We start from the raw sequence: 27,700 nt of genomic DNA, 5'->3' as shown, positions 1-27,700 counted from the left end.
GTGACCACCAATATATAGGAGCCTTTTTCCACTGACCATCAATGTAAGAGGACATTTGCCGTTAATATAAGGGGGTGCTACACTAACCACCAATGTGAGATAACACTTCTATGACCAACATTGTAAAAGGGTACTTTATAGACACCAATGAAAGGGGACACTTCACTGACCACCAATGTAAGGGGGCACTACACTTACCACCAGTGTAAGTGGACAATTTGCTGACCACCAAGGTAATAGGGCACTACACTTTAAAGGTTCCAACTGACACCAATGCTCTTTAAGGATATCTGCAAGGGACTAATTCTTCCCATTGACCATCAGTGTAAGGGGGCCTCCTCCCAGTGACTGCCAATGTAAGGTGGACCTTCTACTGACCACCAATATAAAGGAGCCTTTTCCACTGGCCACCAATGTAAGACACTTCACTTGATATTAATATAAGGGGGCGCCACACTAACCACCAATGTGAGATAACACTTCTATGATCAACAGTGTAAGAGGATACTTTATAGACACCAATGAAAGGGGACACTTCACTGACCACCAATGTAAAGGGGCACTACACTTACCACCAGTGTAAGTGGAAAATTTGCTTACCACCAAGGTAATAGGGCACTACACTTTAAAGGTTCCAACTGACACCAATGCTCTTTAAGGATATCTGTAAGGGACAAATTCTTTCCATTGGAATGCATGAGGACACAAGGCCATACAATGCATTTAGAGGAGAAGCGTTTTAGCCTCAGGCTACGCAGGGGGTTCTTTACAGTAAGGGCTACAAGACTGTGGAATTCTCAGCCACAAATGGTAGTAACTGCGGGGAGTATGGCTATGTTTAAAAGACTCTTGGTCGTACATCTCAAGAATCAAAACATTCAGGGGTATGAGAAATTATTACGGCCAAAGACACCTACACAGGTTGAACTGGATGGACCATTGTCTTTATTCAACCTCAATTACTATGTAACTATGACCATCAGTGTAAGGGGGCCTCCTCCCAGTGACTTCCAATGTAAGGTGGACCTTCTACTGACCACCAATATATAGGAGCCTTTTTCCACTGACCACCAATGTAAGAGGACACTTCATTTGCCATTAATATAAGGGGGCGCTACACTAACCACCAATGTGCGATAACACTTCTATGACCAACAGTGTAAGAGGATACTTTATAGACACCAATGAAAGGAGACACTTCACTGATCACCAATGTAAGGGGGCACTACACTTACCACCAGTGTAAGTGGACAATTTGCTGACCACCAAGGTAATAGGGCACTAGACGTTAAAAGTTCCAACTGACACCAATGCTCTTTAGGGATATCTGTAAGGGACTAATTCTTCCCATTGACCATCAGTGTAAGGGGGCCTTCTCCCAATGACTGCCAATGTAAGCTGGACCTTCTACTGACCACCAATATAAAGGAGCCTTTTTCCACTGGCCTCCAATGTAAGAGGACACTTCACTTGATATTAATATAAGGGGGCGCCACACTAACCACCAATGTGAGATAACACTTCTATGACCAACAGTGTAAGAGGATACTTTATAGAGACCAATGAAAGGGGACACTTCACTGACCACCAATGTAAGGGGGCACTACACTTACCACCAGTGTAAGTGGACAATTTGCTGACCACCAAGGTAATAGGGCACTACACTTTAAAAGTTCCAAATGACACCAATGCTCTTTAGGGATATCTGTAAGGGACGAATTCTTACCATTGTCCATCAGTGTAAGGGGGCCTCCTCCCAGTGACTGCCAATGTAAGCTGGACCTTCTACTGACCACCAATATAAAGGAGCCTTTTTCCACTGGCCTCCAATGTAAGAGGACACTTCACTTGATATTAATATAAGGGGGCGCTACACTAACCACCAATGTGAGATAACACTTCTATGACCAACAGTGTAAGAGGATACTTTATAGACACCAATGAAAGGAGACACTTCACTGACCACCAATGTAAGGGGGCACTACACTTACCACCTGTGTAAGTGGACAATTTAATGGCCACCAAGGTAATTGGGCCCTACACTTTCCACCAATGTAAGGGGACACCTCATTTACCACCAATATCACGGGGACATTTTTGCACTGACCTCCCAAGAAACAACATTTTCTGAATTTCTTTTCTGACCAAATTATTCTTATTTAATTTTAACGTTATTAGTGAAAATAATTTTGTCATATAGAGTAGTTGTCAAATACACTAAGCCACATAAATGAATAGAATTTAAAAAAAAAAAAAAAATAGGCTAAGCCACATTTCTTATTCTATTACTAATTCTTATATGTCAGCTTACTGTTCACGCTAATCTACCCTAAGCTATAGATATAGAAATTATTAGCAGGAGTTCGCTGAGACCTGAAATTTATTTCCAGGTTTTTTCCATGTTAAGAACGATTGGGTTAAAGCCTCTGGGCTTTTTTTTTTTTCTGTTTATGTTGAATATAAATCAACCTACTTCCTTTCCCAATGACAAGTGTTACAGGGACAGGAAGATGATGAAAATCTCAGGCTACAGACAGCAATAAAAACCTACAAGGGGGTAGAAAGAAACCTTCTCCACTGTATCCCAGAAATTGCAGGAATTTTTCTTTATCAACCTCGGGCTCCCTCCTTTTCAAGCACTACGACTCCCAGCATTTCCCATAAAATTCCCAAAGGCTCTTCAGCTCCCGATGTACTACAAGTCCTAGGCTCCCCTGCCAGCCCCAACACCCACAGGGTGAAAAGTTAGCCAAGCTGAGGATAGATGTACTTACAGTGACGACAACCTGCCTCCCCGTTCAGCTGTGACCACCCAGGACAGCATTTATTCACAGTCTGATACTCCCGACTGTACACCTGGCGGTAGGTCGTGTAGTACGCCGTTCTGCAAGACAAAAAGTCAACCATTAAATGTAATGATAGAATATAAAAATGAAATAAAAAATGTAAAATGATTTCAACCTAAAAAAAAAGAAAATTTCAAGTTTACAAAGTTTTACATATATTTTTTTTTAATTAGAAACTAAAACACATTTTTGGATAATTTTAAAGCCTAAACCCAGGTTCTGTTCTTTGTTCTGGATAGAGCGGTGAAGAAGCTGTCAGGTTTTTACGTCTGTGCTCCTACACTGGAGCTTTGGTTTTTTGCCTCGTGATCCCTGTCTATTAGTGTGGTGTCTTCCCCCCCCCACTTCACTTCATTGCCTCTCCCCCCCTTTTTTTTTGTGGAACATTCCCTCTCATCATTTTATTTTTTTCACCAAGCTTTGTGATCTACTGAATCCTCTCCCTTTTTGTACAGATTCTTTGCTGGTCAGTCCAGCGGTCTTTTTTACAGGGGATTTGATGATTGATCGCCCCCCCCCCCCCCTTCCTCAACTCCTGGGTGGAATACGAGACGACCAACGTGTGCCTCATTGGGCTTTCAATATTTCTAGTCATTTGAGAAGACATTTTAAGTTTCTATGACCATTTAGGGTCCGCCATGCACCATTGAAGACCGTTCACAAACCTTTGTGATGTAAGTCCGAGACTAGGGCCACTCCGAACCCCTCCCCCCCCCTTTTTTTTCTTTCTCTCTATACTTTTATTATGACTGTCTAATGTACGGTTATTTACAGATTTTCCTCTGTGCACCTCCTGAAGAAGCGAGCTGGAATCTCACGAAACGCGTAGAGGACTTTCAAGCGCAGCATATCTTTGTTGGATAGTTATGCTCATTTTTCTTGTTTTGTATGCCATTTTAATTCTGCGTCATACATGATTTGGCAGATTAATTGATTTTGTTGTCTTTAATATATGTGTATTATATAATAAAAAATCCTGTTGTATTTTATATATATATATATATATATATATATATTTTTTTTTTTTTTTTGGGGATTTGGGTCTCTCTCTCCAAAGTCCCTTGGGCCAAACTTTTCTCTTCATATACATACAATATGGGACTGAGCGACACCTACTGCCCCTGAATGACCAGTTTCCTATTTTGCTTCCTACAGGGGAGATTTTCCCCATTTCTATGTTTTGTCACTGGGGCAGGAAGACGTGTAAAAACATTGCCTTTTAATTTTTTTGCATTAAGTGACCATCTTTTATTGTTTGGCACAATAGATAAAGGAACGTTTGGCTTGATGTGACTACTTATTCAAACTTAAACACTTTATGGCCAAATGTTTAACCACTTCCATACAGGGCAGCTACACCCCCTTCCTGCACAGGCCAATTTTTAGCTTTTAGCACTGTTAAATATTTAATGACAATTGCGCGGTCATGCAACACTGTACCTAAACCAGATTTATGTCATTTTTTCCCACAAATAGAGCTTTCTTTTGGTGGTATTTGATCACTGCAAGGTTCTTTCTTTTTTGCTAAACAAATAAAGAAAGACCGAAAAGTTTGAAAAAAAAAAAATTGTTTTTGTTTATGTTATAAAATTTTGTAAATAAATACGCTTTTTCCTGCACTGACGAGCACTGATGTGGCCGCACTGGCAGGCACTGATGGGGTGGCACTAATATGCAGCACTGATGGGCACTGATAGGCGGCACTGATATGCAGCACTAATGGGCACTGATATGTGGTACTGATAGGTAGCACTGATATGCAGCATTGATGGGCACTGATAGGCGGCACTAATAGGCGACATTGATGGGCACTGATAGGCGGAACTGATGGGTAATGATGGGCACTGGTGGACGGCACTGATAGATGGCAATGATGGGCACTGGTGGGTGGCACTGATAGATGGCAATGATGGGCAGCACTGATGAGGAGGGCACTGACAGGCTCCCTGAGCAATGATTAGCATCCCTGGTGGCATGGGTGGGCATCGCTGGTGGAAATGGGTGGCTCTAGTGGTATCCCCCAAGGGTCTGCACTGGTAATCAATGCTCTGATTACCAGCACAGACCCCCCCCCCCCCCCGTCAGGAGAGCCGCCGATCGGCACTTCCGCTTCATGTTCAAGTTTCTCCAGTAAAGGGTACTGTTAATACTATATTATTCAAATACATTTTAGATAATTGTGCATTTCGAACTTTGTGGTAACCGTTTTGGTAAAGCTCCTTTTCTGTTCCACCATGATTGTGCCCCATTTACACAGCCAGCTCCATAAAGACATGGCTTAACCAATTTGGTGGGAAGAAACTAGAGAGTCCTGCACAGAGCCCTGACCTCAACCTTTGGGATGGATTGGAAAGCCAACTGTGAGCCAGGCCTTCTCATCCAACATGAATACCTGACTTCACAAAAATTTGCTTGGCTGAATGGATGTAAATTCCCAGTAGGGATGAGACAAACCCCGGTATGTTTGACTTATTCCTTCTGATCACACTTCTTACAATCTGGCTATGAAGTTTCGATAGAACTGTGCAATCCAGAGCAGAACCTGGTCTGTACCTTTATACTTTCATCATAAACCCCAAGAACAACAATTATTTCTCATTTTAGGATAGCGGGCACTCCGGGCAGGGCCTTGCAAACTAGAGTTTCCCGCACAGAGTCCTGATTTCAATCCTAATGAACACCATTGGGATGAATTGGAATGTTGGTTGTCAGCCAGGTCTTCTCATCCATCCAGCATCAGTCTCTGACCTCAGCTGAATGGGCACACAAACATGATCAAAAATATTTTGGAAAGCTTTCTAAGAACAGTGGAGGTTGCTACAGCTACAAAGGTGGGACCAACTCTACATAACTTCCCATAGATCCCTCCCCCCACATTAGTATGACCCCCCCCAGCAGTGTCCTCTGCCCCCCTTCACATCACTGCCCCCCCACTGCCTGCTGTAGTGTCCTGTACCCCCCCCCCCCCCACTGTAGTGTCCTTTTCCCCCAAAACAGTGTCCTCTGCCCCCTTCACATCACCCCCCTCCCCCATAGCAGTGTCGTCTGTCCCCTGAAAGAAGTGTCCTCTGCCACCCCATACCCCAAAGAAGTGTCCTATGTCCATTTCTCATCCCAATGCCTCCACCTTCACTGTAGTGTCCTCTGCCCCCCCCCCCCCCTCCAACAGGGTGTCCTCTGTCCACTTCACATCATCCCCCTACATACATACAGTGCTGTGTAGGTAGCAACTCCCACCTGCCAGCGTATGTACAGCAGATCAGAGATCAGGAAACGGCATAGTGCTGGGTGGAAGGTGGGAGTAGGAGCTGTCGGAATTAGCAAGTCATAACAAGCTGGTGATTGGTTGCTAGGACCGCCTGTAACTAATCACTGAGGCAGCTCCCACCCCCCACCCAGCACTACTATGCTGCCTCCCACTCTCTGCTCTGCAGTGAACGAGAGTAGCAGAGACTGGGGGGAGGCAGAGCCGTGGTCACGATATACCTGTGGCTCCCTGCAGTTGACCGCTCGATTACAATCGCCAGCTTGCAGACTCTCACTCTATAATGAACAATAGGTTATCATAAACAAAGTTTTGGCTACATATACAGAAACCCCCCCCCCACCCCCCAACACAAAAAGCCCTGATACACCCGACTGCGAGCCAGGTCTTTCCATCCAACATCTGTACCTGACTTCACAAATGTTCTTCTTGGCTGAATGGGCACAGAATATATAATGGAAAGCCTTCCTAGAAGAGTGAAGGCTGTTACAACCATATAGCGGGCCAACTCAATTCCATGGTTGGAGACTGGGAAGTCCAACAAGCTCATATAGGTGTGATTGTCAGGTGTCCACAACCCTTCTGACCATGCATACCTCCCAATTTTTTGAGATGAGATTGAGGGATACCTATTAGCAAAAGTATGTAGGCATTGGACATGCCCCTTGCCATGCCCACTTAAAGTAAAATTATACAAAAAAAAAAAAATAAGAAGATTAGTTAAACCCACAAGTGCTTTTTTTTTTTGTTACCACTACTTTTCCTTTATATTGGCTTTTTGACATTTACAAATGCGGCAATTTAGAAATTGGATGAAAGGTTTAGCACTGGGAAACACTTTTTGAAAGATAAAAAGTGCATTTTATATACAACTATACAGATTAGACCAAAATGAGGAACAAATGAGGAGGATCAGAGGGTTCTAAATCAGGGATCGACCCTTGAAATCAGGGAAAGTTGGGAGCCATGGACCATGTAGTGCAGGGGTCTCCAAACTTTCTATGAAAAGTGCCAATTTGCTGTCCTTCAGGCTTTAGGGTGGCAGACTGTGGCTATTGGGAGTAGAAAATCCCTCAGCGTCAGTGCTTCTTCATTGGTTTTAATGGGAGAAATCGTGAAGGTGTCATTATGGGGAATGGTTCCCCATCATTGGTGTCAGTTGGTGGCAAGGGTCTGATAAAGGCAAGCAAAGAGCCACAGCCTACTATCTAAAGACTTACATGAGGTTGGAAAGGCCAAAGTCTGTATTGTTTCCCCCTCACCACCTATTTTCAGCTTCATAAGCCGCCGAGTGATATTCCACAGTACGGGATAAGAGACCTTCGGGTTTGTCCTGCGATGTATTCTAAATGCTTGTTAATAATCAGCCTTACATTATTGTTTTACAGTTTTTGACATCTCCAGTTTAATGTCTGGGGTCAAGTGTACATGTTTTGCCAGGTACATCGTCCCCTCCAGAGCCACAGAGGCGCTTTTCACACTGTCAGATGCTGTCAGCGGCGAGATATGGAGAGGCTAAACAAATGCCTTGTTGCTAAGAGGCTGATGTTTGAACACATTGCCACCTGCCCTTTCCTGGGTGACGGCCCTGACTGGGATATCAAAAACACAGAAAGGGCGCAACACCCTCTCCAGCTATCAGCTGATACCGGTTAGAGCAGATTAGGACCTCTCCTGAGTTGGCACAACAGTGTGTTGGATATAGAATGCAAAACAACATAGAGGAGAGGTTTGTAACCGGCCGTATACCTGGGCTGCAATAGTTTTGAAGTTCCTTTCAGACATCCAACTGCCCAACTACCATTGTTCTAGGTCTAGGACATCCATTTTTTTTCCCTTTAAATTCTGTTTATTGATCACATAATTACTACAAGTACTTATATAGCGCCGTCAATTTATGCAGCGCTTTACACATATATTGTACATTCACAATAATCCCTGCTCTCAAGGAGCTTACAATCTAAGGTCCTTAACTCACAATTATACACATACTAGGGACCAGTTATACAATTGTTGTATAATAAACTTTTTATATTTTATATGAACTTGTTCTGTTGATAATGCCACTATATATATATACACACACACACACACACACATACACACAGTATCTCACAGAAATTAGTACACCACTTACATTTTTGTAAATATTTTATTCTATTTTTTCATGTGACAACACTGAAGAAATGACACTTTGCTACAATGTAAAGTAGTGAGTGTACAGTTTGTATAACAGTGTAAATTTGCTGTCCCCTCAAAATAACTCAACACACAGCCATTAATGTCTAAACCGCTGGCAACAAAAGTGAGTACACCCCTAAGTTAAAATGTCCAAATTGATCCCAAAGTGTCAATATTTTTGTGGCCACCATTATTTTCCAGGACTGCCTTAACCCTCTTGGGCATGGAGTTCACCAGAGCTTCACAGGTTTCCACTGGAGTCCTCTAACACTCCTCCAGTAAAATATCACAGAGCTGGTAGATGTTAGAGACCTTGCACTCCTCCACCTTCCGTTTGAGGATGCCCCACAGATGCTCAATAGGGTTTAGGTCTGGAGACATGCTTGGCCAGTCCATCACCTTTACCCTCAGCTTCTTTAGCAAGGCAGTGGTCATTTTGGAGGTGTGTTTGGGGTCGTTATGTTGGAATACTGCCCTGCAGCCCAGTCTCTGAAGGGAGGGGAACATGCTCTGCTTCAGTATGTCACAGTACATGTTGACATTCATGGTTCCCTCAATGAACTGTAGCTCCCCAGTGCCGGCAGCACTCATGCAGCCCCAGACCATGACAATCCCCCCCACCATACTTGACTATAGGCAAGACACACTCTAAGGTCCCTAACTCACATTTATACACATACTAGGGAGTTGGGACCTGTTAGACAATGTTTGTATAATATACTTTTTATATTGTATATGAACTTGTTGGGTTGATAATGCCACTATATAAAATTATAAATTAAATATAAATAAATAAAATAAATTAACCCCTAACCCTAACACATAAAGAAATAAATAATAAATAAATAAAATAAATTAACCCATAACCATAACCCCTTAACCTAACCATAAATAAATAAATAAATAAATACGAAAATAAAGAATAAATGAATACATATACCCCATAACCCTTAGCCTAAACCCTAACCCTAAAACCTAATCCCTAAATGTAACCATAACAAAAAATATATAACTAAAATGAATCAATAATACATTAAGAGCCCATTCACATCGAGGCGACACGACTTTGGGGGGGCGACCTGTGAAGTCGCGTGCACCGCTGTGCACCACGACTTCGGCTCGACTTGCAGAGACTTCACATAATGGAAGTCTATGCAAGTCGCTCCGAGGTTGCCCCAAAGTAGTACAGGACCCTTTTTTTAAGTCGGAGCGACTTGTGTCGCTCCTATTAGAACGGGTCCTGTACTACTCAATGGACCGCGACATACCGCGACTTGTCAGGCTGATGGGAGCTTAATGGGCTCTTAATATGATCAATTATTTATTTTTAATACACAAATAATAATAAATAAAGTAACCCCAACCTCTAACCCTTAACCCTAACCGTACTCTAACACTAAACCCAACCCCTAACCTTAACAAAAATATAATAAATAAAAAATAGTAAAGAAAAGCTGATGAAAAAGCTAAAAAACAGAGCAACAGATGATAAAACAGATGATATTTTTTTCTGTTGGCTTTTTAAAAAGGCAAAGCACAAAAACACGCAAAAATGTGCATAAAAACACCCCAAAACATGCTCAAAAACGCGATCAGGTGTGAATGCAGCCTAAGAGGTTTTTTGGGGGATAATTTTGTTTATTTTGGATCCCTCCATTCCTCCCTATCTAGGAGCGGCTCATGAACTGCTGGTAGGAGTGGCTGTGAGCAGACAAGGAAAGCGGACACAATGTTGGAGGAGTACTGTAGAATACGCAGCCAAAATCATCGGAGTTCTCAACAAAACAGAAAACAACTATTTTCATCAGCTAAAAGTCCTCTGCTGATGGTTCTATCAGACTGCGATATTGTGAAATCTATAATCAGATATCGCTGAAATCAGGATAATGACACGCTGCATGTTCCTGGGAAGGACTCAGCAATAACAACACTTCATTGTTGGATGAAATGGGATTTGACCCAGCCAATCAGAACAATTATCTTCTCCAGAACCCAGCATTGTGTTCATTGTACTCTACATTGCAAAAATAAAAACCGAAGAATTGTGCTTTTTTGGAGGGCTGTTTTTGCAAAAAATGTTGTATACTGATAACTGTGTGCAAATAATACTGACATTTATTCTGCTTACATTCCCTGGCTCCTCTCTCCCCTCAAACAATGGCCTTTTTAATAAAAACTCTCTGTTTCCATTATATACCTTATTTTTCAGATCTGGTAAAGTCATCACTAGGACCCTGTGCTTCTCTATGCAGGGCTGCGGTTAGAAACCACAGGGCCCCATAAAGCCTACCTGACAGGGGCCCTCTTGCTCCTTTTTTTGCATTCTTTTAACAGCCCCCCACCCCCACCCCAATTTCATGCACAATGTTGTGATTCCTTATGTTTCCTATCCTGCATCCCTTTCGTACTTAGCTGCCTCTGAGTTATTGTCGGTTGTGTCCCGACTTCATTCGGCACAGACATAGTAGATTCGTAGGTTCCCTTTGCCTTGCTTGTCATCCCATCCACAAACATACAATTCGTTTGTAGATCCAAGCCTCCGAGCCACTGTCAGTCATTGTCCAATATCGACACAGGCTTCACAGGTTATAGGATTCACTGTCTATGGCAGGGGTGGGGAACCTTTTTTCTGCCAAGGGCCATTTGGGTATTTATAAAACCATTCGGGGGCCGTACAAAATTATCACCTTAAAAATTAGCCTATTATATTTGGTCAAACATTTAATTATCTCACCCCTAATGTGATGGCTGCAACTGTTTCTCTTTTGTGAAGTGTGTGATGTTAGCTGGTATTGATGATGTTGCTACTCGCAACAGGTTTTCCAGGTTTGCATCGGTGAGTCTGGAGCACAGACGACTTTTTTGTGGTGGTAAGTTTTGAAAAGAACTGCTGGCAGGTACTGCTGGTGGGTATAGCTGGCTGGTACTGCTGGTGGGTACAGCTGGCTGGTACTGCTGTGAGTACTGCTGGCTCAGGCTGGTACTGCCGGCTTGTACTGTGCTGTGAGTACTGCTGGCTCAGGCTGGTACTGCCGGCTTGTACTGTGCTGTGAGTACTGCTGGCTCAGGCTGGTACTGCCGGCTTGTACTGTGCTGTGAGTACTGCTGGATGGTACTGCTGGCTCAGGCTGATACTGCTGTGGGTACTGCTGGCTCAGGCTGGTACTGATGGCTGGTACTGTGCTGTGGGTACTGCTGGCTGGTACTGCTGGCTCAGGCGGGTACTGCTGGCTCAGGCTGGTACTGCTGGCATGTACTGCTGGCTGGTACTGTGCTGTGGGTACTGCTGGCTGGTACTGTGCTGTAGGTACTGCTGGCTGGTACTGTGCTGTAGGTACTGCTGGCTGGTACTGTTGTATGTACTGCTGACTCTGGCTGGTACTGCTGGCTCTGGCTAGTACTGCTGGTTCTGCTGTGGGTACTGCTGGTTCTGGCTGGTACTGCAGTGAGTACTGCTGGCTCTGGCTGGTACTGCTGTGTGTGCTGCTGGCGGGAAATGCTGGCTAGGAGAAGTGTAGCAGAGCCATGCTGGAGGAAGAGGTGATGTTTTCTGTATTGGTCACAGGCGGAGTGCATTTGATATCACTCCGCCTGTGACTCACTCAGACTGTCATAACGGAGCAGGAACTATACAGGAAGCATCGGCTCCATTCTGACAGATAAGCTGAGAGATACAGACTCAGCTGCATGTGGGGCCGGACCAGATGATTTCGGGGGGCGCATACCCCCCTGTTGTGGCTACTTTCTTTCAATCGTTGGAAGCGCGTCTCCAGTGGCACACAATTTGGCCACTCACGTTTTCTTGTCTGTCATTTCTCTCTTAGGTCAGTCGTGTTCAGGTTGTTCCATTCTGCACTAGGTTGAACGAACAAAAAACAAAAAAAATTATATTATATTATAATATATATATATATATATATTGTGAAAGAAAATAGGTGCGCAGTCCTGAAGTGATGAGAAGTGAAGTGAAAGCAGCACTGAAATTTGAATTAAACGTGAGAGGATGGCAATATAGAAAACATTACCAAAGTGCGCTAACAAATAATGAACCAAGTGTTCAAAGGTGCATGGATGGTATCCAGATTTATACCAAAATCATATGCATTCAGTCCAAAACAAAAGTGCAAAAACTGTGAAAAAGTCTTTCTTTTCAAATTGGAGTGAAGGTGAGGGAGTGTTGGGAGGTGGGTGGGGCCTCGTCCCAAAAAATGATCCAAAGTGATTCTCAGTGGCCTGATGTACACATGTGGACACCCAGTGTTAGGAGTGGACTCTTACCACAATGTGGAGAGATGTGAGCATGTACTTGGTTGTGTCTAGAAGTCCCCAACTGATCAAGCTGGCAGGGATGGCTCTCGGAATGGACCGGAACAATCAGCTGCTTCCGAAGTGGGGAGGGATCTGTAGGCTTCCAAGCAGGGGGAGATGCCAAGACAGAGCAACCCAGAGAAAAGAAGAGGACTATAGTGCATTACCTTCGACTTTAATGATAAAACGAATGAGGGTACACTTACACATTCCGGACGAACAAACAGCAAATACAGGGCGGTCGCGGGTGTCTGCAGTACAAACCGGGACCTATGACCAGTGTTCCCTTTAAGGTGCGCGCGTGCGCGGTCGCGCAGTGGAAATTACGTCCCGCGCAAGCACCTAGTTAGACGGCGCAGCCGCAGACGGAGCGGCCAGGGAGCAGAGCGTGCACCCCGAGAGCACGCCCATCGTGTGACAATAGCGAATGAAAATTCGCTATTGTCATACGGATCCTCCTCCTGGCCAATCAGGGAGCGGGTCCTCCCGCTTCCTGATTGGCCGAAAGGCCAACTTCATGCCATTGGCCGAGGAGGAGGCGCCGGGACTCGGGAGGATGGAGACGCGGGAAGCTGGAAGCCGGGGACTGAAGACAGAGTGCCGTGACCGTCCGTGAGGTAAGTGCACGGGGTCGCGGGGGGGCATTGCTGTGGCACTCTGCAGTTTATTGGGGGCATTGCTGTGGCACTCTGCATTTTATTGGGGGCATTGCTGTGGCACTCTGCATTTTATTGGGGGCATTGCTGTGGCACTCTGCATTTTATTGGGGGCATTGCTGTGGCACTCTGCATTTTATTGGGGGCATTGCTGTGGCACTCTGCATTTTATTGGGGGCATTGCTGTGGCACTCTGCATTTTATTGGGGGCATTGCTGTGGCACTCTGCATTTTATTGGGGGCATTGCTGTGGCACTCTGCATTTTATTGGGGGCATTGCTGTGGCACTCTGCATTTTATTGGGGGCATTGCTGTGGCACTCTGCATTTTATTGGGGGCATTGCTGTGGCACTCTGCATTTTATTGGGGGCATTGCTGTGGCACTCTGCATTTTATTGGGGGCAATGCTGTGGCACTCTGCATTTTATTGGGGGCAATGCTGTGGCACTCTGCATTTTATTGGGGGCAATGCTGTGGCACTCTGCATTTTATTGGGGGCAATGCTGTGGCACTCTGCAGTTTATTGGGGGCAATGCTGTGGCACTCTGCAGTTTATTGGGGGCAATGCTGTGGCACTCTGCAGTTTATTGGGGGCAATGCTGTGGCACTCTGCAGTTTATTGGGGGCAATGCTGTGGCACTCTGCAGTTTATTGGGGGCATTGCTGTGGCACTCTGCAATTTATTGGGGGCATTGCTGTGGCACTCTGCAATTTATTGGGGGCAATGCTGTGGCACTCTGCAATTTATTGGGGGCAATGCTGTGGCACTCTGCAATTTATTGGGGGCATTGCTGTGGCACTCTGCATTTTATTGGGGGCATTGCTGTGGCACTCTGCATTTTATTGGGGGCATTGCTGTGGCACTCTGCATTTTATTGGGGGCAATGCTGTGGCACTCTGCAGTTTATTGGGGGCAATGCTGTGGCACTCTGCAGTTTATTGGGGGCAATGCTGTGGCACTCTGCAGTTTATTGGGGGCAATGCTGTGGCACTCTGCAGTTTATTGGGGGCAATGCTGTGGCACTCTGCAGTTTATTGGGGGCAATGCTGTGGCACTCTGCAGTTTATTGGGGGCAATGCTGTGGCACTCTGCAGTTTATTGGGGGCAATGCTGTGGCACTCTGCAGTTTATTGGGGGCAATGCTGTGGCACTCTGCAGTTTATTGGGGGCAATGCTGTGGCACTCTGCAGTTTATTGGGGGCAATGCTGTGGCACTCTGCAGTTTATTGGGGGCATTGCTGTGGCACTCTGCAGTTTATTGGGGGCAATGCTGTGGCACTCTGCAATGTATTGGGGGCATTGCTGTGGCACTCTGCAATGTATTGGGGGCATTGCTGTGGCACTCTGCAATGTATTGGGGGCATTGCTGTGGCACTCTGCAATGTATTGGGGGCATTGCTGTGGCACTCTGCAGTTTATTGGGGGCATTGCTGTGGCACTCTGCAATGTATTGGGGGCATTGCTGTGGCACTCTGCAATGTATTGGGGGCATTGCTGTGACACTCTGCAATGTATTGGGGGCATTGCTGTGACACTCTGCAATGTATTGGGGGCATTGCTGTGACACTCTGCAATTTATTGGGGGCATTGCTGTGGCACTCTGCAGTTTATTGGGGGCATTGCTGTGGCACTCTGCAGTTTATTGGGGGCATTGCTGTGGCACTCTGCAGTTGATTGGGGCAAGCTGGTCACTCTGCATTGACGTCCCCCCCCCCCCCCCCCATTGCTCAATCTAAAGGTTTGCGCTCAGAAATTTTTTTATTTGCTCAGCTCAGTAAAAAATTAGAGGGAACATTGCCTATGACAGCACGGCTGGCTCCCCCCAGCCGTGCTGTCATAGGTCCCGGTTTGTACTGCAGACACCCGCGACCGCCCTTTATTTGCTGTTTGTTCGTCCGGAATGTGTAAGTGTACCCTCATTCGTTTTATCATTAAAGTCGAAGGTAATGCACTATAGTCCTCTTCTTTTCTCTGGGTTGCTCTGTCTTGGCATCTCCCCCTGCTTGGAAGCCTACAGATCCCTCCCCACTTCGGAAGCAGCTGATTGTTCCGGTCCATTCCGAGAGCCATCCCTGCCAGCTTGATCAGTTGGGGACTTCTAGACACAACCAAGTACATGCTCACATCTCTCCACATTGTGGTAAGAGTCCACTCCTAACACTGGGTGTCCACATGTGTACATCAGGCCACTGAGAATCACTTTGGATCATTTTTTGGGACGAGGCCCCACCCACCTCCCAACACTCCCTCACCTTCACTCCAATTTGAAAAGAAAGACTTTTTCACAGTTTTTGCACTTTTGTTTTGGACTGAATGCATATGATTTTGGTATAAATCTGGATACCATCCATGCACCTTTGAACACTTGGTTCATTATTTGTTAGCGCACTTTGGTAATGTTTTCTATATTGCCATCCTCTCATATATATATATATATATATTGTGAGATGCGCATCAAGTGTAGAGCGTTTAAAGGACACCGCCACCCGCTTTTTTTTTCTTTTAAGGGCTTTCCTCGCCCATGTTTATTAAAAGAAAGTTCATCAAGCAGAAAAATTAACAGGATTTCCCTTGCAGGGGTTTCAGCATTTCAATCCTCAGCAAAATAAATGATCATTCAGCCCTCCTGGCTTGTACTTGCAGCACTGCTGCTCTGGCCTCAAACTCCAGGCCCTTGTCTTACTCCCACAGACTTCACTCACCCAACAGGGTGCACACAGATAGCAGCCTTTTTCTGCATTGACTCCCACGTGGAGCCCTCCTGACTCCTAGGCCAGACCTCCTGTCTGCCGGGGTGGAGCCCAGAACCATGGTCAGGTTACTACTAAAAGCCCAGCACACACCTGACCAATTATTATGCTGGCTGTTCTGAATATCTGGACCCAGGATTGGAGATTTCATCCCACCCGGATCACTTAGAAATCTCCAAGCTCCAGGTCCCAAACTGGACTTTTCAAAACATGGAGGAAACTGAAAAGCCAGTTTCCTCTTCATGTTACAAGCTCCCTGGAGCCCCTCAACCTGCCTGGTTGAGAATTCTGGGTCATGTTCACTTTTTAAACCCTGGCAGGGCAACGCTCTGCCACAACATATATATATACATACACACACACTGTACATACATGAGGTTTGAGTAAGCGCTGACTTTAGTGCAAAACACGTTACCTTTTATGACATACCTGTTATGTGATTTTAATGCTTCAATAAAGTTACCAAGGAGTGCAGCAATATTCCAGAATTCTACATGTCTCTACTTTGCTACCAAACTGACCTTCGGCTCAAAGAGCAGTCCATGGCTATTTGATACATTCACTCAGTCCCTCACCTGGATTCTAACTCACCAGGTGCGATCCATTACCTGGACGATTTCCTGCTGATCGAACAGCCCAATGAGCCCCCCTCAGATTTAGACAAATTAAGGGTAGTGTTCCACAACCTCAATGCGCCTATAGCAGGACATAAAGTGGAAGGCCCCGCGCAGTCCATCACCTTCCTAGGAATCACCCTTGACACCTGCTCTATGCAGGCCAGCCTACCCCCTGACAAGTTGTCCCAGATTAGGGCGGTCATTCACGCCTTCACCACCTCACGAAGTTGCAGTCCCTGGTAGGCATGCTGAACTTTTCTATGAAGATTGTCCCTCAGGGGCGTTCCTTCATTTCTCGCCTCCTGGTCTTCCTTTCCCATGCACAGGACCCCAATCAAACCATCAGGCTAGACCAGGCAGCTGCTGCAGATCTAGCAATGTTGGACAACTTCCTTGAGAAGTGGAATGGCGTATCCATGTTCATCCCAGCAGCTTCAGCCTCCTCACCTCATATAGTAACGGATGCAGCAGCCTCCACAGGCTTCGCTGTCATTTTTGGCACCCATTGGTTTGCAGGTCCATAGCCGCAGGAAAACCTCTTGGTCCACGGGTTCAGCCAGGCGTCCTCATTGTTCAAGCTTTACCCTATCATCACGGCAGCTCAGGTCTGGGGACACACCTGGGCGGGGCAGACCGTAGTCTTCTCCACTGACAACTTAGCCACGACTGAGTTTGTCAACAAAGGCAGGCCAAGTCCCTGGCCATCATTTCCTTCCTATGCAGGCTGGTGCAGATATCCTTTTACTACAATTTCAATGTGCACTGTACTTACATACCTGGCAAGTGCAATCTTGCAGCAGACGCACTTTGCCGCCTCAATTTTCCTTTGTATTTTATACAGAGACCCGACCTCATTTCCTATCCCACCTTGGTCGCAGATAACGATGGGCCGTAAAGACCCCCTTCACATTGCTACCCTGCTCATAAATCGGTCACTGTCACCCTACACGCTGAAGGCCTACCGCAGCACCTAGAACGCCTACGGCAAATTCCTAGCACGTTCTGGCCTTCCTGTCTTACTGCCACACTCATCTGAGCCTGTTCCAAAACACTGTCAGACTGTACCTAGCTGGGAAGCCCCAGGGGAAACCCTCGTTGTTCATGACCCATGCGGTGCTGCGTGGCATCCAGAAACATCAGCCCGTAGCCAGTGACAAACGCTTGCCCATATCAAGTTCCACGTTCCGGACATATCAGCCATCCAGTCACGGTCCCCTTTTGGGTTGCTCCCCAGCCTGGTCATCCAAGCAGCTATCTATCAGGCCTTCTACGGCTTCCTACGGCCCGGTGAGATCACTTACAGTGGCCCTGATTGCCAGGTGCTACGCAGGTGCCATCTGGCCCGACTTCAAGACCATTTTGTCCTACATCTGGCAGTGTCCAAAACTCAGCAGTCTGGCACCGGGGTCGACATCAAATTCTTCCAGACCCACAACGAATGATGTCCAGTAGCGGTTTTGGACCAGTTGTTACCTAACCTAGGTCATCAGACATGTTCGCATCCTCCTGGCTAATCTAGGCCTCAACCCTAACCAGTTTTCCAGGCACTCCTTCCAGATCTTTTGAATTATGGAGTGCAATTACACCCCTGCACTACCGCACAGCAATAATACAATATTCTGATGCAAGTATTAAAACAAATGTGAAAAAACAATACTATTAATTACAGCAGATAAATGACAAAGGATGTACAGTATATATAAAACAGGTAGACCGCGCTCATAAACAACCAGTAAAAAATTAGAAATAGTAAAAACACTATGTGCCAACGATAAATTGCTCATAAAGTCCCATATATTGTGTTATCTTCTCCAATGCATATGACTCAAAGAAACACCCGTGACTGTGAGAATGTCCACTCCTCCACCGGCATCCGCATGCATAATCCACTCACGAGATATATATGGCCCCCACTACAGGTAGTCAACACCAGCTTTAGAGATAATTCTCGGAACCATCAGATGAAGTATATGTTCTCAGGATGGGGATGTATGAAAAGAGAAAGGCCTCTCATTGTGCAGTATTCAAAAACACATTAAAAGTAAAGGTTTATTTACAATATAAAAAACTTGCTTGCAATTTTGCTACGAGCAGGGGACACCGTTCCGTGTTCCACCTGCGTTCCACATAGAAGTGACGTGTAGCATATCCGTGTCCCGAAACGTTTCGTCAGCAAACGTCTGACGTCATCAGGGGTCACGTGACCACACACACCACTTCACTCTACAGTATATATACACAACCACCTAGGGATGAGCCAATCCAGTTCAATCCTCCCATTGGAGTTATGCAAATACATACAAATGACCTCCAACGGCTAATGTGGGCATTTAACTAGATGTCAGGCACAAAATTGACAGGTATACTCAAATCTCAACCACGATCTCAACTGGTGAAAAAGGTGAATACCATCTCCATTCCATCTCCCAATGGTGAATAATTAAAGGATAACTGACAAAACCTAAGTCTCACAAAATTACCTTTAATACCATCTACTGGTATACTATGACTACCATACTTTCACATGGATGGATTGGATCAGTAACAAAATATTTAAAATATATATAAAAATATAATATTTAGAAAATAAAACTATTCTGTAATTAAAAACTTCAAGTCATATTGTCGATAGTTAGAAATGAAACAGTTTAAATCGATATCAATGTTCATTACCATAGGATTCACAGTATTCATTTTAAAAATCCATTCTGTTTCATTCATCGAAACTTTCTGGGTCATATTACCCCGCCTCCAATATTGTTCAATTTTATCTATTCCACAGAAAACCATAAAACTAGGGTCTGTTGTGGTAGATCCTAAAATGATTGGACAGACTGTGTTTTGGAAAGCCTTTTTAATACCGTATTATTTATATGTTGTATACGTTGTATACGTTGATCCTAATCCCTACCTTTCTAGTCGTCCTTCCAATATATTGTACCCGCATGGGCAGGTAATTAAATAAGTAACATGAGTGGACTGACCGGTAATGAATTTTTTTATTGTGTGCATTTTCCCTGTACTATTTGACTGGAATACAGTGGTTTTCCTAGGTTTCGTCTTTATAGTTTTACATGCCTTACAGTGGAAAAATCCTGTCTGATCTTGAAATGTATCCCTCTTTTTAGGTGGATCAGGAATATTTGGGGCTAGAAGATTCCTCAAGCTTTGTGTTTTCCGATAAATAAATTGTAGTTTATTAGGTAGAAAGCTACCCAAGGGTTTTATCTCTCATTAAGATAGGCCAATGTTTACGTATAATCAATTCAAACACCTTATAGTTCCGATTAAAATGAATGAGGATGGCCATTTCTCCTACGTTACTCTTTTTCTTAGGTTTAGTGACTAACAAATCCTTCCTTTCCATGGTTTTTAACTTGATCTTGAATAGACACCAAATTTCTGTGATATTAGCCTTTTTCCACAAATCTATCCAGTAGTATGTTGAACTGCTCTACATAATCCTTGGCTTGTTTGCAATTACATCTAATACGCATGAATTGTCCTTGGGGTATAGCCCCTAGCCACTTGGAATGATGACAACTCATGGTGGGAATGTAGCTATTTCTATTAGTCTCCTTAAAAAATGTTTTGGTGTTGATAATTCGATATTGTTTCTCCAGAATCAAATCTAGAAAATGGTCTGAATATTTATTCCAATTAGCCGTGAACTTAAGTCCATATATATTTCTATTGATCCTCTCAATGAACTGGATCAGGCTCTCTTATGACCCATTCCATAGGATCAATAGGTCATCAATAAATCTTTTCTATAGGGGCCAAAGCAGGTTGTGGTCTGGAAAAAAATTCCTGTTCCTCCCATTGACCTAACAATATATTGGCAACATTGGGTGCATATTTAGCACCCATAGCCACACCCTTAATTTGTTTGTAATATGACCCATTATGCCAAAAATAATTATTACTTATAGCCAGTGTTGGGGGTAACGAGTTACAAAGTAACGGATTACAGTAACTACATTACTTTTTTTGGTAACGAAGTAACGTAACTAGTTACAATACTAATATTGGTAACTACACTACTTTACTAGGCTATAGGAGGTAACTACACTACTTTACTAGGCTATAGGAACGCGCTTTCCTGCGTCACCCAACCCGTGCGATACAATCGTTATTTCGAAGAATAGAGAGGGATGAAGTTTATGACTTTTTGTTGCACTTAATGTTTTATTCTGTTTTTTCAGGTTTTGTTCTCATGTTTCCCAAAGCCTGTGTTTATACAATAAACTCTATGCAGAAAGAGTGTCATGTATCTTCTTCTACACGGTCAATTAAGAAAGAGGTAAGTAAAGTAATAAGTAGTGAAGTTACTTTTCAAATGCAGTAACTAGTAAAGTAATCTTGTTACAATTTACAGAAGTAACTAGTAACTAGTTACATTTTTTGAGTAACTACCCCAACACTGCTTATAGCCAAATTTAAAGCATTAGTCGAAAACTTCTGTTTGGTCCTAAGTTCTGATTTTGTGTCTCAGGCTTTAGTGGTGATGTCTAATACATCCTGCTGTCTTAAACTCATGTACAATGATTCCACGTCTGTGGTGACCAGCAAGGTGTCCTTATGTACAGGGGTATTTTCCAAAATGTTGATAAGATGTTTACTATCATGAAGGAACGAGGGGTATTTTGGTACTAAAGGCTGTAAAAAACAGTCTACATATTCCCCTACTCAGGAAAAAAATGGAATCTATTCCACTGATTATTGGCCTTCCCGGGGGATTTTCCTTATTTTTATGGATTTTGGGCAATTGGTATATGACCGTCAGTCTAGGGGGCATCAGGGACAAGTTAACGAGCCTCCTTTTTAGATAAAATTCCTTCCTCATGTGCGCTTTTTACAAGAATCTTTCATTTAGATCTCAACACACTTGTTGGATTGCTCTTCAACTTTTTATATGCAACCTGGTCCCCAACTAATCGATCCAATTCCTTACTATAATCTCTCTTGTTTAGCACTACAATACATTCTAATCATTATATCATTTCTTTTCTCTGGTCCCTTTACACCTTTTTGGAGATTGCCTTTCTTTTTAAATCTATTCCCTTTCAGCTTTCTAATATCCTATTCCACCATTGACTTAAACACCTCCAAAAACTGATTTGAAGATTTTTGTAAGGCCTTTCATCATTATTACCTAAAGATGGTTTCTCTAGGAAATGTTTTTTTCACTTTTAACTTCCTAATGAATTTCTCAATATCGATAAATGTGTTGAACTTATCAAATCCTTTGTCAGGGACATATTTAAGACCCAGTTCTAAAACCTTCAGCTCATTCTAAGTGAAAACTGTATCACTTAGATTAACCTCTTTACAACCGCCCGCAGCAGATGTACTGCGGCAGGCAGCCGCTCCCAGGCGAATCGCCATAAATGTACGGCCCTCGCTCTCAGGAGGCTAGAGGGCGCTCTTCAGCAGGGAAGCCGATGCAGCTGGCGATGCCGCCTGACACCCGCGATCGTTCCTCGCTGAGAGAGAAGGATGTTGTAAACACAGCTGACCGTTCTTCTCCCTGGAATGATCATAGAGCCCATGTGATACTTCTATATAGGATCACATGTCTCTATGGTCATTTCAGAAGCCACGCCCCTGACAGTTAGAATCACTCCCCTAGGCTCACATTTAACCCTTTGATCACCCACAATGTTGACCCCTTCCCTGCCAGTGTCATTATTACAGTAACAGTGCATATTTTTAGCACTGATTACTGTAGTAATGTCACTGGTCCCCCCAAAAGTGTCAAAAATGTCAGTCAGGTGTCCGATCTGTCCGCCGCAATGTCGCAGTCCCGCAAAAAAATTGCAGATCGCCACCATTACTAGTAAAAAAAAAAAAAACAATTAAAATGACATAAATCTTTACTGTAGTTAGTAGACGCAGTAACTTTTGCACAAACCAATCAAAATACGCTTATTGCGATTTCTTTTTACCAAAAATATGAAGCAGAAAACAAATTGGCCTAAAATGTTAAAATTAGATTTTCACATTTTTTTTTTTTGACAATGTCATACAGCAGAATGTGAAAAATATTGTTTTTGTTTTTTTTTTTTCAAAATTGCCGCTCTTTTTTTGTTTATAGCGCACAAAATAAAAGTTACACAGGTGATCAAATACCGCCAAAACAAAGCTCTGTTTGTGGGGAAAAACGGACATCGATTTTATTTGAGTACAGAGTCACACGACTGCGCAATTGTCTGTTAAAGTAACGCAGTGCCGAATCGCAAAATAGGGCCTAGTCAGGAAGGGGGCAAATCCTTCCGGTCTTAAAGTGGTTAATGATACCCTGGCCAATTGTTCCCTTTTTTTGTTTTATTCTTTCTCCCCCCTCTACATCCTCTCCTGAGTTTTTTTGGGAGCCCATTAATTCGCCCCCCGTCCCCTGGGTGTATCCCGCTGCTGCCACTGGGGTATATGTTCCTCCCCTTCCCAGAGTTGCCACTGGGGTGTTATTTCTTGACCACCTGGCGGCGGATCAGAGCTGCCTTATTACGGTATATACTTTTTCTTGCAATTGTTTTAGGAGCCTTGTTGGAGGGCTTCGGTGAAATATCAGCAGGGAGAATCTGCGCCGCACACCCGGCACACCCCTATGATGGGCAGATATCTAATTTGGAGCATTAATTGTTCCTAGGAATGTTGCATTTGAATGTACACCACCCTAAGTAACACCCGCATGTGATGCTCAGCCTTTACGATTAAAACAACTGAAACCCAATGAATGAACAGCCAGCAACTGTCAGGCTGAGGAAAAATGAGCTAGATGATGCCGGTTGTCCGCCAGCTTGTTAAGTGATGTGTCAGCATAATTTCCATATTACCTCTCAAAGAGATCACAGTACTCCCCCTGACAATGCCTTCATCTGTGTTTATCTTCATAAGGGGCGGAGCAATCTTTGTTCAGACATCATCTGGGGTCACCTACTACTGAGATGTCGGCTTATTTATATAAATTCTGGTGTCTGTGTAGTTCCTGACTGTGTTCACAAATGTCTGTCACAGATCAGCCCCTGCTGCAGCCTCCTACCTTGGCTTGCTACAAAGTTATAATGTTGTGATCACTGGGAAGAGACTGAGGAAATGCTTCTTTCTGCCTGCAGTAAACTGATAGAATCATCTCTATCTAGGCACCAGATTGGCTCTTAGGATAGATTTCCAATGATTAATGATGGAACTTTTCATAAAAAAATTATACTGTTCCTGTATATATTGTGACACATCAGGAATTTATTCATGCAGATTTGTAAAGTTACTGACGGGTCCACTTTAAAACCCAATAAAGATGCTTCCTTGTGACTCTGGGAATTGTTATGAAGGAAGTGTTGGGAACAATTAGTTGTCTATTTCCGAATACAGAGCCGTGGATTTAGCTGCTGCTGAAATGAGACTTTTAAAGTGGTGCCAAGCGATCGGACTGCGCCATAGAACTCCGTCCCCCTCGCACAGGAACACTCAGCGACTGGCCTTGTATTATTCTTTACCTGGCCTATATATTACTCCTGATAATTACCCAAAATTGCAGTTCAAAGGCACATTGTAGAAGCTGAGAACTGTGGAGGGGGAATGTTCTAAGGCATTCCTGAGCCTTTTCAACCACAAATAGAGACCCGGCGTTAAATGTCGTTCTGTTTTCTCAGAGTTCCATGGCTCAAATGTACAGGTGATAGAATACGGATCTGATTTAAAGTGAAAGTGTCAATGAAAAAGCTCCCCTCAACCCACCGATACCTTTCCAGGGATCCCCCACCATTGGAGCCATCACCACCATACCCTATCCACTGATACTCATCTCTCCCGCGATCCCCCAACATTCCTTCCTCCACTGGATCCAAATAAAAATACCCTAAATACCCGACCCAATGATACTCACCTCTCCAGTGATCCCCCACTGCTCCTTACTGCACTAGAGCCAGCACCTAAATACCGCACCCACTAATATTCATCTCTCCAGCAATCCCCCACCGCTCCTTCATCTACTGGAGCCAAACAAAAATACCCCACCCACTAATACTCATCTCTCCAGGAATCCCTTACCACTCCTTCCTCTACTGGAGCCAACACTTAGATACCCAACCCACTGGTACGTACCTCTCCATTGATCCCCCACTGCTCTTTACTGCACTAGAGCCAGCACCTAAATATCACACCCACTAATACTTATCTCTCCAGCAATCCCCCACCACTCCTTCCTCTACTGGAGCCAAACAAAAATACCTAACCCACTTATACTCATCTCTCCAGGAATCCCTTACCACTCCTTCCTCTACTGGAGCCAACACCTTGATACCCAACCCACTGGTACGTACCTCTCCAGTGATCCGCCACCGCTCCTTCCTCCATCAGAGCTAGCACCAAAATACCCAACCCACTAATTCTCATCCCTCTCCAGTGATCCCCACCACTCCTTATTCCATTGGAGCTAGCACCAAAATATCTGATCCACTGATACTTATCTCTCTAGTGATACCCCAACACTCTGTCCTCCACTGGAGCCAGCACCAAAATAACCGACCCACTGATACTCATCTCTCCGGGAATCCCCCACTACTCCTTCCTCTATTGGAGCCAACACCTAAATGCCTAACCCACTGATACTCATCTCTCCAGTGATACCCCACCGCTCCTTCCTCCACTGGAGCCAGCACCTAAATACTCAACCCACTGGTACTCCCTCTGCAGTGATCCCCCACCACTCTTTCCTCCATCAGAGCTAGCACCAAAATAAATACCCAATCCACTAATTCTCATCTCTCTCCAGTGATCCCCCACCACTCCTTTCTCCATTGGAGCTAGCACCAAAATATCTGATCCACTGATACTTATCTCTCCAGTGATACCCCAACACTCTGTCCTCCACTGGAGCCAGCACCAAAATAACCGACCCACTGATACTCATCTCTCCGGGAATCCCCCACTACTCCTTCCTCTATTGGAGCCAACACCTAAATGCCTAACCCACTGATACTCATCTCTCCAGTGATACCCCACCGCTCCTTCCTCCACTGGAGCCAGCACCTAAATACTCAACCCACTGGTACTCCCTCTGCAGTGATCCCCCACCACTCTTTCCTCCATCAGAGCTAGCACCAAAATAAATACCCAATCCACTAATTCTCATCTCTCTCCAGTGATCCGCCACCACTCCTTTCTCCATTGGAGCTAGCACCAAATATCTGATCCACTGATACTTATCTCTCCAGTGATAACTCAACACTGCCCTCCACTGAAGCCAGCACCAAAATAACCGACCCACTGATACTCATCTCTCCGGGAATCCCCCACTACTCCAACGCCTAAATACCCAACCCACTGATACTCATCACTCCAGTGATGCCCCACCACTCCTTCCTCCACTGGAGCCAGCACCTAAATACCCAACCCACTGGTACTCCCTCTCCAGTGATCCCCCACCGCTCCTTCCTCCATCACAGCTAGCGCCAAAATACCCAACCCACTAATTCTCATCTCTCTTCAGTGATCCCCCACCACTCCTTTCTCCATTGGAGCCAACACCTAAATTCCCGATCCACTAATACCCATCTCTCCAGTGATCCCCCACCACTCCTTCTCTATTGGAGCCATCCAAGCCAACACCTAAATACTCAACCCACTGATACTTATCTCTCCAGTGATACCCCACCACTCCTTCTCTATTGGAGCCATCCAAGCCAACACCTAAATACTCAGCCCACTGATACTCATCTCTCCAGTGATACCCCACTGCTTCTTCCTCCACTGGAGCCAGCACCTAAATACCCCACCCACTGATACTTCTCCAGGAATCCCCCACCACTTATTCCTCTAATGGAGCCAGCACATAAATACCCCACCATCTAATAATCACTTCTCCAGGAATCCCACACCACTTCTTCCTCTACTGGAGCACCTAAATACCCAACCCACTGATACTCATCACTCCAGTGATACCCCACCACTCCTTCCTCCATTGGAGCCAGCACCAAACTACCCAATCCCCAGAAACTCACCACTCTACTTTTCCTCACCACTCCTTCCTCCATCGGAGCCAGCACCAATGTAACCGACCCACTGGTACTCATCTGTCCCCTGCCCTCTTTTTCTGCCGCAGCTGGCACCAAAACAACAATTCCATTAATGATCACCTTTTCATTGATCCCCACCACTCCATCCTCCATCAGAGCCAACACCAAATTACCCAACCCATTGATACTTATCTCTCCAGTGATCCCCACCGCTCCTTCCTCCATTGGAGCCGGTATCAAAATACCTAGCACAAGATGCTCACCTCCCTTCTGATCCCTACCACTTATTCCTCCATGTGAGCCTGCACCGAAATACCCAATTGACCTGGTACTAACACGCAGCAAAACCCATCTCCACCATCAGGAGCTTTGGTGAATACCAGATAGTACATAGGCCATGCACCTCAGCTGGGCCCCTGTCATCTGCCAGGGTGACCTGCTTGTGGATTTATGCAGCTGGTCGATGGGAGCCTCTCTACTGCTATAGCTACTGGTCTTCAAGCCTGACCCAACAACAGACAGTACTAGTTTCAAGCTCCTTGATCTAGGAGTCTCGCTACATTTCCTTGGCACACTAAAGCTGCTGGGACAGATGGTGAAGCCACCTGGGTCTGTCTGGCTGAGGAGCCCACAGCTGGCCCATCCAAATCAGCGTACTATTGCGTAAATATATCATACAGAAAATGGACTGGTAAGTGTCTGCGTATGGCGATTTTCTTATCGCCTCATTTTCGTGTTATGAAACAACGTTTTTTTAGGAAATTAGGAGAGCAGAACATTCTCATTATTGTATAATTTTCTCTCTCATCATGCACAAAAAAGAAACAGTTAAACCTTTTCAATCTGCGAGCTTTTATAGTCATAAGCATCTCCTAAATGAGCCGCCACCATCTCTGAGCGCGCTCATCTGTCTTTCCCGATGCTAAGAGCAATATGGAGAGACTCACGGCAAAGTCACACCACAGCTTGTTACTCCGGCGGAGTGTCTTTGAAAATCCCTGCGTGAAAAATTATGGGGTTGGCCATGGGTCAACGGCAAACGCTCCGATTATTTTTTGTT

At 44.7% G+C, this 27,700-nt stretch overlaps 1 protein-coding gene across 1 annotated transcript in view; it reads right to left on the bottom strand.

The window, feature by feature from the left end:
* MEGF6 (multiple EGF like domains 6) overlaps positions 1-27,700 on the bottom strand; it is a 559,396-nt gene that overhangs the window by 460,383 nt on the left and 71,313 nt on the right. The window contains exon 3 of the mRNA XM_082273280.1: positions 2,775-2,884. Coding sequence (XP_082129406.1) covers positions 2,775-2,884 — 110 coding nt within the window. The remainder of the gene's footprint in view (positions 1-2,774; positions 2,885-27,700) is intronic.

The sequence above is a fragment of the Pelophylax lessonae genome, assembly GCF_965119305.1.
Source record: "Pelophylax lessonae genome assembly, chromosome: 12".
Taxonomy (NCBI): domain Eukaryota; kingdom Metazoa; phylum Chordata; class Amphibia; order Anura; family Ranidae; genus Pelophylax; species Pelophylax lessonae.
This window is presented reverse-complemented; position numbering and strand designations above follow the sequence as displayed.